This window comes from Amaranthus tricolor, chromosome 16, assembly GCF_026212465.1.
Source record: "Amaranthus tricolor cultivar Red isolate AtriRed21 chromosome 16, ASM2621246v1, whole genome shotgun sequence".
In the NCBI taxonomy this organism is placed as follows: domain Eukaryota; kingdom Viridiplantae; phylum Streptophyta; class Magnoliopsida; order Caryophyllales; family Amaranthaceae; genus Amaranthus; species Amaranthus tricolor.
In genome coordinates, this window is record NC_080062.1 from 8764 (window position 1) to 20924 (window position 12161).

The window sequence follows — 12161 nt, forward strand, 5'->3', positions numbered from 1 at the left end:
TAAACCCTAAACCCTAAACCCTAAACCCTAAACCCTAAACCCTAAACCCTAAACCCTAAACCCTAAACCCTAAACCCTAAACCCTAAACCCTAAACCCTAAACCCTAAACCCTAAACCCTAAACCCTAAACCCTAAACCCTAAACCCTAAACCCTAAACCCTAAACCCTAAACCCTAAACCCTAAACCCTAAACCCTAAACCCTAAACCCTAAACCCTAAACCCTAAACCCTAAACCCTAAACCCTAAACCCTAAACCCTAAACCCTAAACCCTAAACCCTAACGCTAAACCCTAAACCCTATACCCTAAATCCTAAACCCTATACCCTATACCCTAAACCCTGTAGCCTAAACCCTAAACCCTATACCCTATACCCTAAACCCTATACCCTTTACCCTAAACCCTATACCCTATACCCTAAACCCTAAACCCTATACCCTAAACCTTAACCCCAAACCCTATACCCTAAACCCTATATGTAATATCCCAACTTACCGTTGACTAGGTAAATAAGGTCATCACTGGGTTCGTTTCCCAATTAACTGAAATCGCACTTCCAAAGCTTGGGCAAAGGGGTCACAAGCTCTTCAACGTGAATAACTCAACTAAATCCCAAAACCAACATCTAACTAATACACAAGATATATACAGTTTTCTACAAGTCCGATATAACCAGTACAGCCAAAACAAATATACATTTATCCAAAAACCTAATACAAAACTACAAATTCCTACGTGCTCAGCTCAATATACATCCTTGGAATGCTATTCAACACCGTTAAGCCATCGTTCCCGACCGGTTCCGATCTGTGATCAAACTAAAAGATGGAAACAACAGGGAATCAGATTAAACTGAATGAGAAGTAACAATCCAAAACAATAAAACACAGCAATTCAAAACAATGGTTTAAAAGCAACATCAGTTCCCTAGATCTATGTGCGCACAGGGAGTCTAGTTGAGAGGAACATCCATAGCTTTAAGGCTATGTCTCTCTCGGGTGAAGCTAGTCAATATCTCAATGACAATTCGCTTCAAAAACAGGAAGTAGGGAACCATGTTCCTCAACTCCGTCAATGACCAGCTCGCAAGCCCGATCCATTGACCATATCAATATCAACATAATCATTCATAAACATTTATCACATTCATACAAATTTCACAAACTTTGAAATAAACATTTTACAAATGGTAGCCTGGCCAGACCCCTTTTTAAGGGACTGTCACTACTCACCGATGATGTCGCTTCAAGGAGTCAGGTTCGATTCGCAACTATCAACTAGAAAGGTTCCTCGATGACGTCGCCTCCTGAAGCATAACAAACATAACATCACAACAAAGCATTCGACACTACAAACTAACATGTAACTTATTACATCTCCTCTTAAGACCGCAGCTTAACCAAGAGTCATGCTAACATTTTAACCTTTAAAATCTTACAGTTGATTCAAGAATATTAATTACCCAATACTTTCTTATAAACAACCATGTTCCACCAATTTCGTAAATTCAGTGTCCATCCATCTCATACTTACATATCAAGTTCACAAGGATTTAAGGTTACACCAAGACCCTTAATCTATTAGAATGTATTTGATTAAAACACAAAAGTTCATTGTTCTTCCTACAATCAACAAGTCTCAACAGAATCTAATACTTCATCCAAAATATTTAATTATCCAATTCTAATCAACACTAAAAACAACTCAATTACTAATTGAATCCATATACTCATCTTAAATTCAAGTTGATACCTAAATTTGAATCAAAGACCCAAATTGAATCCACAAATACCAAACTACTTTAAAACATTCAATTAATACTTAAATAAAATAGTTTGTGGATTACTTCAATCACCATTAAAGGACCTTTCTACTTTCAATCTTGAACTTCAGTTTTGAGTCACAAAATCCCCAATTTAAACCCAACAGTAATCAACATGTATAACTTTAATACAAATCATATACCATATCCTACAAGATCAACTTATAATCCAATCCAACAAAATACGTCATCATCCAAGTAACCAAAATCGCAAGCTCGTTATCATAATCACACTTAATTCATCTATGGCAATCTCATATTCGAATTCATATTCATATTTCCCATTTCAAGTTAAACCCCGATAGCAAAATATGCTAAGTTATAATAACTAATTCATAATCCTTATTTAATCTCTGATTTTCAATTACCATATACATTTTAGTTAATTTTGACAAACGACTTATATACATCCATTCATAACAAACCAATTCAATCGACACTAAGCTTGCAATTGCTTCGAGTCCAAAATGATGCTTTGTAACATAATCAACACCATTAGTATTTCCATACCACCTTACATCAATTACTCATGATAAGATTAAACCAAATTAATACACAATCAACACACAACCCATAATTTCTAATCACACTTCAAACCCTAAATCATAAATATGTTCAATTCATCAACTAAACTCTTACCCACAAAAGATTCAATGAAAGTAACTCAAAACCAACATCAAACTCATAAACTTAATAAAATTCCAATTAAAACTAGAAAATTAATTAGAGAAAAGAGAAGATGGCTTACAAAGAGTGAGACTAAGAGGTGAACCAAGAGATAGGAGGTCCTCGTGGTGGTGCAAAGGACCAAAACTGGCTGGAAGAAGGGGCCAAAACCGGCTGTCCCAGCCTTTGATGCTGGCGGCTGGAGTGGTCTGCAGCCTTGCTGCAGGCGGCAGTACGTGGGAAGGCTAGCCCGCTGCGGTTGCTCGTGGGGGAAGGGAGAAGGAAGCAGGCGGCTGCTGGGCTTTGTGGCCTGCTGCGGCCTGGCTGGCCTGGTGATGACGGTAGGAGATTTTTCTTGTGAGGGGAAAGAATGGAGGAAGAAGGGAGATAGAAGAGGGAGTTAGGGTAAGAGAGGGAGTGGGAGCCGTGGATTTTGTATGAGGGAGTAAGGGTATGTCGGTTAGATGGGGAAAGAATGGGTTTATTTTTAGCTTTGACCCATTAAATTCTATTAAAGTCGTCTAGTCATAAGACAGTCTTATATAAGACATGATGTAAGGGTATAATAAACGATTTACGAAATAAATAAAATTTCGTAATTGGTTGTATGAATAAGGATTGCATTTAGGAATTTATTTTTCAATACTTTATTTAAATTTATTTTTATAAAGATAAGATAGTAATCAATTAATAAAATATAATCAAAATACACTTTTATCGAAGTACTCTTTATACGAATTTTATACCTTAAATAAAATATACCTCTTTCTTGAAAATGTTAACAAATCAAATACTTGAGTCAATGTTATCAAAGTAATAATATTATTACTCGAATTAACTTATTTAATAACCCTAATCAGCTTAATAAGCTTATAATTAAACTTTATGAAATGTAGTCTATTTCACTATACCCTAAACCATAAACCCTAAACCCTATACCCTATACCCTACCCTATACCCTATATCCTAAACCCTATACCCTACACCCTATACTCTATACCCTAAACCCTATACCCTAAACCCTATACCCTAAACCCTGAACCCTAAACCCTAAACCCTAAACCCTAAACCCTAACCCTAACGCTAAACCCTAAACCCTATACCCTAACCCTAAACCCTAAAAAAGTTGTATTTAAATATCAAACTTGTCGAAGGGATACTAAATCCTAAGTGTACTTTCACCAACTTGGGGTATGTTCTCTAGAGTTAAAAGCTTTTGAAGATAACTGTAGTGTAATAAGATGAATAGTGAAGGTAAAAGTGTAATTAGTGAAGTATGTTGAACAAAACTGTTGAATGAAGCTAAATTGAACAAGGCTCGGAAAATAAGCTATATAGAGTAGGCCCTGAATACCCATGGCACATCTACTAATAGATTTGTTATCGGACTTGCATATAAAATTCATACAAAAGAAGAATTGCTTGCACACAAATTCGATGAGAATCCATCTTTTAACCTATTGATAATAGGAGTAAACCATCAAGCTTATATATTAAATGTCCATCTCTCTTTAATTTTTGATATGATATCACATGTGAGTTAATTTCGAACAAGTACTTCCTTCATACCAATTGTAACTTAAAATTGTGTTAAATGCTACAAAATTAAGTTATGTAGAAACATAGTGGGAGATACAGCATAGAATTTGAGATAAAAAGCCTTGGAGATAGAAAGGAAGAACAAGCTAACTAGAAGTAGATAATTACGTTTTAACAAGAGCTAACATGCTTTTTGTAACAGCAACGGCAACTCGTAGCCGTAGCTAGGGCCTAGGAGGAAGGAGTAATTATCGTATGACACAAGATTTACAGAGAACTGAAGCTGGTTAGTGACAGATAGAGTAGCCATAGGCCATCAACATTGGTAAACAAAGGCCAAAACATGCATCTCGAATGACACTCTTCTATATTAGAGCCACGAAATTAAGACAGTATAATCAACAAGAAGGATGTAAGGACCAATGTAGTGATAATGGTTTCATCAACAGCTTTTCTCACTTAAGTACACTTTCTGTGGAGTTATCAGTCTTTAAAATAAAAGTACTTTCTATCACAGGGGACCTTACATCCCAAAGAATGAAGAATTGATTGAGTAAAATCAGCCTTGATAGTGACTATAATTTACAAGGATTCAATCTATGATAAACTAAGCGTATTGCAACTCAGATCACTTGATTTATATGGAGAGGGCATCAGATCATTTACATTTGCAAAAAGATCTCCACGACTAGGTGGTGCTTTGGCCGCAGGAGAATCAAGGACATAATCTGGAATAATCGGCAATGTCTCCTCAAGGACTTGTTTAACTGTCTGCAAAGGTTTAATAATTATTGTCAGAAATGCAAGTTCTGTGTGACAAGGAAGGATTTCCAGTAGGAAATAAATAAGCAAATGTATTGAAACTCGTGATGTACCGTGCAACGGAAAAATGCAGCATCCACATTACGCTTCCAAATAGCATTTCTAGGCTCACAATGAAATAGGTTCAACAAAGGCTGTTTCACACAAACAAATGTTGATTGCTTGAAGGAAACAAAGAGAAGCTTTTTCAATGCATCAAGGTTAATCAATAACATAAAAACCCAAAGCGAGATTCGTTCTAACGCCAATGGAAAACAGTTAAAATCGTATCAGAAACAATGAAAATGACAGAATCCAAGCACTTTCCATTATTGAAAAAAGAAAAACAAAAATAACAGGGAGGGGACACTATCAGCATACTTTATCCTTGGAACTATTTGCAACATCTTAAAACAGGGAATTCAAAAAGGATAGAGCCAGAGGGACCAAACATAAATCATAAACTTGAAGTTAAACATATACCTTGACCAGGTCCCGAATGTTTGGTCTGTTATTTCCATGTTTGCCAAGAACGGAATCTGCATAGGCTTGGTACTTCTCTAAAACCTAAAGCAAAAGTACTCAGCAAAATGTGTGACACCAAAGTATGAAAGATACATCAATCACAATTCACATCCACGCAAACTCAATCCGTAAGGCTAACCTGACGACGTGTAAGATCAGAAGGAGGAGCACCATAAACTTCAGTGTCAACATTCCTCAATAATTGCCACGTGCTGAAAAATAGAGATATAGATCAGTTGATTTTTAAGAAAGCAAATGAACTATAACATGTCGAGCAAAGAGACACCAATGAAAGATGAAAACAAATTTCAGCGCAGCACCTTTTTTGAGAGGATTAATGCAAAAAGAGATTTACTAAGTCAACTAAGCTTCTTACTATAAGATCAGATGTAAAGAAATGCTAAACTCATCCTTGTCAGGTCCTCATTGTTAGGGGGAGATTTTCTATATCAATGCCAAATAAGATTTTAAAATTTTCATTATTAATGAATCAGGGTCTCTCAGTTCGCACTTTCAATGGAAGAATTAGAAGACAATAGGTGAATTCACCCAAAAACTTCACTTGAAGAAATTATAAGAAACTAGCTTTTGCATGCCGTGAGAGTTGACACAATCAATTACTCCAGAATGTACTCACTTATTGTAGGCAGCTCGTCCAACCATTACTCCATGAGCTCCTTTCTTAAGTGCTGCATTCACCTATGTAACAGATCAAGAGACATCAAGCGAAAGAGGAAATGTCAGGATCTAGATTAATAATAATCAACAAAAATGAAAAACAATATAGATACAGACATTTGAAGAGAATATGAAAGATCAGACAAAAGACGCACAAATTGTTACTACTCTATAAAAGATCATAACACGACACTCTGATGATTAAAGAGCCGCCAAATTTCTATAATCCTATATCACCAAAAGAGAAGTGGAGAAAAGAAAAAGAGAAGTAAAAGCCACAGCCATATATTTTCCAGTGCTACATCGGAAGGTATAATCTCTCAGAGTTTAAACATTGCCAATGCTAGGAAGATTATAACACAACACTTTGCCGTCTTTTCAGAATAAAACATTCGAGAACTCACAGTATGGAAAAATCGTCTTCAGAGTTAAAAACACATTAATTGGTTTTACAAAAGAAAGTTCCAACCTAATAGAAATTATTGGAAATATAAATCAAGTTAAACAAGAGGTGAAATAGTGAGAAGGAAATCTTTGAACCACAACATAGTGCAATGGTGTCATGACACAACAACATATTAAAAAGGAAATAGAGGCCAGATAAACAGACAGTAAAGGTTTTGTTAAGACTCAGAATAAACTCACGTAATGTGGATTCAACTCAAGGCACTATAAACAAGCATTGTTAAGTAAGGCAGCTACAGAGCCTCCAACCCACCATCCATCACATACAGACACAGAAAAGATGAAGAAGTGAAGTAATTAGACAACAAAAAAAAATGCTACAAGAAGATTTTACCTCTTCCACTGAATTTATGCCTCCATTTATTGTAAATGTTAAATCTGGAAAGTCACGCAGTAGCGCATAGTAGAATTCATATCTGTGGAACAAAACACACCAGATTTAATATCACCCCATCAACCTTCAATTCAAGTACAGAGCTCTAACAAACACAAATCTTTTACAAATAGATCTCATCCCCACCATTGACTTAAACATAATTTAGTTTACGCTTGAAGCTATGGTGGAAACACACAAAACAACAAAATAAAATACCATTACATACTTGAGTGGTGGAATTGTTCGATTTTCAGCTGGACTAATGCCATTGAGGAGTGCTTTCCTTGAATGTATAATAAAATGTTTGGTTGGAGATGTTGAAGATACTTTATAGATAAAATCACCTAGTGAACAAGCAAAAGTTTCATGGAATATCATGACAAATATGTAGATGGAGAACATAAAAAATGAGAAGATGACAAAAAGCAGAAAGGAAAACGGTGCAAGGGTCGAGGACTTTTATGAGAATACGAGAATGCGATACATAAATTCTAATTGGATCACTACATGCCATAAAAAATTATAAATGTCATGAAGAAGGCCACATAATGAGCTCAATGAACCTCTTGGTATCTCTTGGTAGACACACCTTACTGAATAATATGGCTAGAGTAAGCATGTTTTATCACCTTAGATTTCTTGATAGGACCTATAAATACCCTAAGAAACTATGTACGACACCAATAAGGCTATATAATGAGCTCATAGAGCCCTTTTGTATTTCTTGGTAGTCACACCTTATTGTATATGTGAGCAATTTAGCTAGTGTAAGGAGATTTTATAACCCAAATGTCCTAAAAGGACCTAGAAAGAGTGCGAGAAATTTTTAGAGAGCTCTGAATCGGCGCCCAAGATAGGTCCTTAGTACCCCATTTTAAAGGGTATAATTCACGCTTTTAGAATGTACTGAAAACTTCTGTGAGAATATGAGAATGTAATATAGGAATCCTAATTGGATCGCCACAGGCCCTATAAAATTATAAATAGCATCAAGAAGCCACATAATGAGCTCAAAGAACCCTTTTGTATGTCTTGGTAGACACGCATTTAACCTTGTTGCATATGTGAGCTATTTGTCAAGAGTAAGGAAGTTTTATCACCCCAAATATCCTAGTAAGTCTTATAAAGAGTGTGGGTAAAGTATCGTGGAAATCTGAGCAAGAGTCTGAGATAGGTCGTGAGTAACCCATTTCAAAGTCTATAATTCAGCCATTTAGGAAGTTTTGAAATTTTTTTATAGTAGTGTGAGAATGCATTAGATTGGTCCTAGTTACCCATTTCAAAGGCTATACTTCATGCTTTCGAGGTATTTTAAAAACTTTTATGGCAATGTGAGTATGAAATATAGGAATCCCCATCGGGTCACCATGTAAAGTAAATTACTATAAATGACACTAAGAAGGACATCTAATGAGTTTTAAAAGTCCCATTGTATGTCTTTGTAGACACACCGTTAACCTTCTAGCATATGTGAGCAATTTGGCAAGAGTGATTAGGTTTTATCACCATAAATATCCTAATAAGTCCTATAGAGTGTAGGAATTATTGTAGAATTCTTAGCCAGCTCCTGCGATAGGTCTTGAGTATCTCATTTCAAAGGTATATTTCCTGCTTTCAAAGTGATCTGAAAACTTAAATGGGAATGGTTGAATAAGATATAGGAATCCTCATTGGGTCACCATAAGCCCTTGAATACTATAAATGGCACCAAAAACACTACATAATGGTATCAAGTCATTCTGTATCTCTTGGTAGACACCCTACTTATAGAGAAGTACCAAAACAAAATATCCACAACCCCAAAATGCAACTATTAGTGAATGGAAAAACGATGCTCAAAGAAAAACACTCACATAGCTCATTATATGAATCATGATCATCAACACCAATACGACACTTGACGGTTACAGGAACATTTGTATTGGCAGCAATAACTGACATGGCCTCGCCAACAAACTTTTCTTGTAAAAGCCAAGGAACAATAACATAAGGAAATCATTCTACCATGTATACGTACGTAAATAAAAATATAGTTCCTCACCTTTGGATCAAGCATGAGGCGCACACCAAAACAACCATGTCCAACTACCCTTGGGCTAGGGCATCCACAACTACCAAAAAGAGAAAAAAGGCCAGTGAAATTTGATGAAAAGGATCAATAGATATTAGAGGCTAGCCAAATAAAAGAAGTTAATGAAACTTTTAACAGATTAAGTTAGATATCAAGTACGAACTTTAGGTTTATCTCATCATAGCCATAAGCATTAGCAAGTTGGGTCGCTTTCGCAATATTCTCCAAGTTGTTCCCTCCAATTTGAAAAACAATAGGATGTTGTTCTGCATTAAATGCCAAAAACCTATCCTGGACATTTTTGAAAAACATATCAACTTAATGCTTCAAACACAAGAAAAGTTCCTCAAAAAAGTTATGCAAGGACAAAAAATTATCACTCATAATCAATATGAAAGCAACATGATGCCTCTAGTAAACAATTGTAACAAAATGTAAATTTCTTGTTTAACGCAATGCAAGTCATCTCATGTTCAAGCAATAAATACTCAAGATTAAAACTAAAGCATGTAGCACACATGACGTATATATTTGATTTTTTTTCCATTTCACATCTATATCAGCATTACATAATGCAAGGTATGAAGTGATAGTGCAAACTACAAAATATCACTTGCATCATCGTATCACGACCGTTTTGTAAAGGACTTTGAGCTAATTGCAACATAAAGTTAGGCCTCAACAATGCAAAGCCATCCACAATAAAGTCATTCAGCGACAGTTATACAGGGGAAAAAAATTTTTGACTTAATAATCGATATGAAAGGAACATGACGCCCCTAGTAAAGTGTAAACAATTTTATCAAAATGTAAATTTCTTGTTTGACGCAATGTACTCATCTCATGTTCAAGTAATAAATACTGAAGATTAAAACTAAAAGCTTGTCACACATATATTTGATTTGTTCCCTTTCACATCTATATCAGCATTACATAACTCCGTGTACAAAGTGATAAGGCAAACTAAAAAATATCACTTGCATCATCGTATCAAGATCGTTTTGTAAAGGTTTTTGAGCTGATCGCAACATAAATGTAGGCCTCAACAGCGCAAAGCCATCTGCAATTCCCACAAAAGTCGTTCAGCAACGGTTACAATGACTGCATTATTTCACTATGACGTCACAAATTGCCACCCAGTTTAGTAAAGTTAACCCAAAATTGAACCACACTTACTACTTACAACTTACTGATTCACTTGTTTTATCCTAAAGCTTAGTATCTAAAGAGGATTTGAAGAGTAGAAGAACGTGACTAACCAGATTATCCTTCTGATGAACAATAGTTTCAGCAGCAAGCATCTCTGTGTAAAGCCAAGCATTTTTTGAAATGAGTCGTGCAAGTTGTCTATAATGATTGTCCGTCCATTCCATCATTGGGGCAACACTGGAAATCAGTAGGATAAGAGATTCATATGTCAAGTGCAATTGTTTAGCTTATAATGATTCAAGTTAAAAGGGAACCATATTTAAAGTACAACTGGAGATAAAAAAGACACCTAAATAAGGGAAGTGGGTAGCGAGAGACAACCATGGTTGATCCTTTATGTGATGTGTGCCCAGAAGAGTAGAATCTCTTTGATGAAGTTGAATATCTAAGAATCAGTTTTGATGGAAATATATGCTGAATTTGGACAGCAAGACAATGAACAGGAGCAAAGGAAGCAGCAAAAGAATACCCTGCAGACCTCATGATGCCCCCTAATCAGATCATAGCCTCCATGAATATTTTAGGAGTTCACTCAAAATAAGAAACAACATTAAATATTAACTAAAATTGAGCTCTTCAAAAGACAAAACCACATCAAAACAATTAAATCATTACATCTCTAGCCTCTAGGCTTATTACACCCACAGCCCACAAATAATTTTGATTTAATCAAGACTTTGTATCATCAAAAACACATCTCTAGCAAGTACGAACAACAGTTGAATCTGAAAAATAAAGAGCACAAAAAAACTACATTCTATCCACGAATTCCAAATATATAATGGTATAAGAAAACCTCAAAGACCAATGAAAATAGAAAAATGAGTATTTAAACAGAGAAGAAGCCATAGTGGAAAAGGAAAAAGGTTAGGGTTTTACACTTTCACTTAAACAGAATAAGAAGGACTGGAACTGGAACTGGAACTGGAACTGATAACGTGAGGAAAACAATGTTGTTGTTGTGGTCTGTTTTTGCTGTCGCTCCTTCCTTTTATCGACACTTCCACTCCTCTCCAATTTTAATTTTTCAATTAATTACCCAAGGAAATCAGGAATTCATTAAAAAACAAAAGAATCAACTTGCATTCGCTTAAAATTTTATTTTCCTTTTATTTCACTGTTTAATAAACTTTTTTTCAATAAACATTAAGCATTAAATAAACTAGTTAGTAGCTTTGTCCAAATAAAGATTAACAATTTAGGTACCGATTATAATTTGAAATACAAATAAGATAAAATACATAAATTTGTCACATGTCACTTGTATATTTTTTAATGAATCTTTTACATGATTCCAAAATATTAAAGTTCGACTTTTTCTTACCATATCATATTATGTTCACTATTAATAAGTAATAACGAACTTTATTCATTTTTCTCAAATGATAAATTCTAACACCCAAGAATTTCAACACTTACCTTAAAAGAACCATTAAAATTTCTTCAACTTATCAAATCACTCTTCCTTCTTCCAATTTAATAATGTTAAGTTTTTGGGAACATACTTGGGTTAGCGTTTTATTTAATCTTATATGTTCATTCAAATGTAGGTCACATATTTGTAAAGTAATACTCCACCTCCTTATCCTCATTTGATTAAGGTATTTATTAATTAATTTTAGTATTTTATTGTTTTTATTAAATTATAATTATTGATGATGAAGTGTAGTTGCTAATTATTTTAGCACTTCGAATTAATTTTGTTTAATGAATTAGTAATTGATATTTACGTTAAATGTACTTGTTCTTGTGATGAACTTGATAACAATTTTAATTTTATATGTATTCTTATAGAAAATGACATCATATCATGTGACTACATCATCTTTTTGAAATGGTGAAATTCGAACAAGTAATATGAATGTTGAGTATGTTGGTGGTATACATAAACTTTTCGTATGCAATTTGAGCATGGATTTGAATGAATTAAAACTTCATATATGTTAAAGATTGGAATTGACTCTAAGTAGTGTGAATACAAGTTTTAAATATAGGATAAATGAACAAT

At 34.6% G+C, this 12161-nt stretch overlaps 1 protein-coding gene across 1 annotated transcript; it reads right to left on the reverse strand.

Annotated features, from left to right (window-relative positions):
- Window positions 1–4453: 4453 nt before the first annotated feature.
- On the reverse strand, window positions 4454–11175 carry LOC130802726 (uncharacterized). The gene is given in 14 exon segments (XM_057666769.1): window positions 4454–4655; window positions 4658–4799; window positions 4904–4984; window positions 5313–5396; window positions 5494–5566; window positions 5992–6053; window positions 6832–6913; window positions 7100–7217; window positions 8727–8829; window positions 8915–8984; window positions 9108–9235; window positions 10204–10330; window positions 10443–10644; window positions 11033–11175. Coding segments are annotated over 13 exon segments (1284 nt in total). The 5' UTR covers window positions 10637–10644; window positions 11033–11175; the 3' UTR covers window positions 4454–4635.
- Between the last annotated feature and the right edge of the window lie 986 nt (window positions 11176–12161).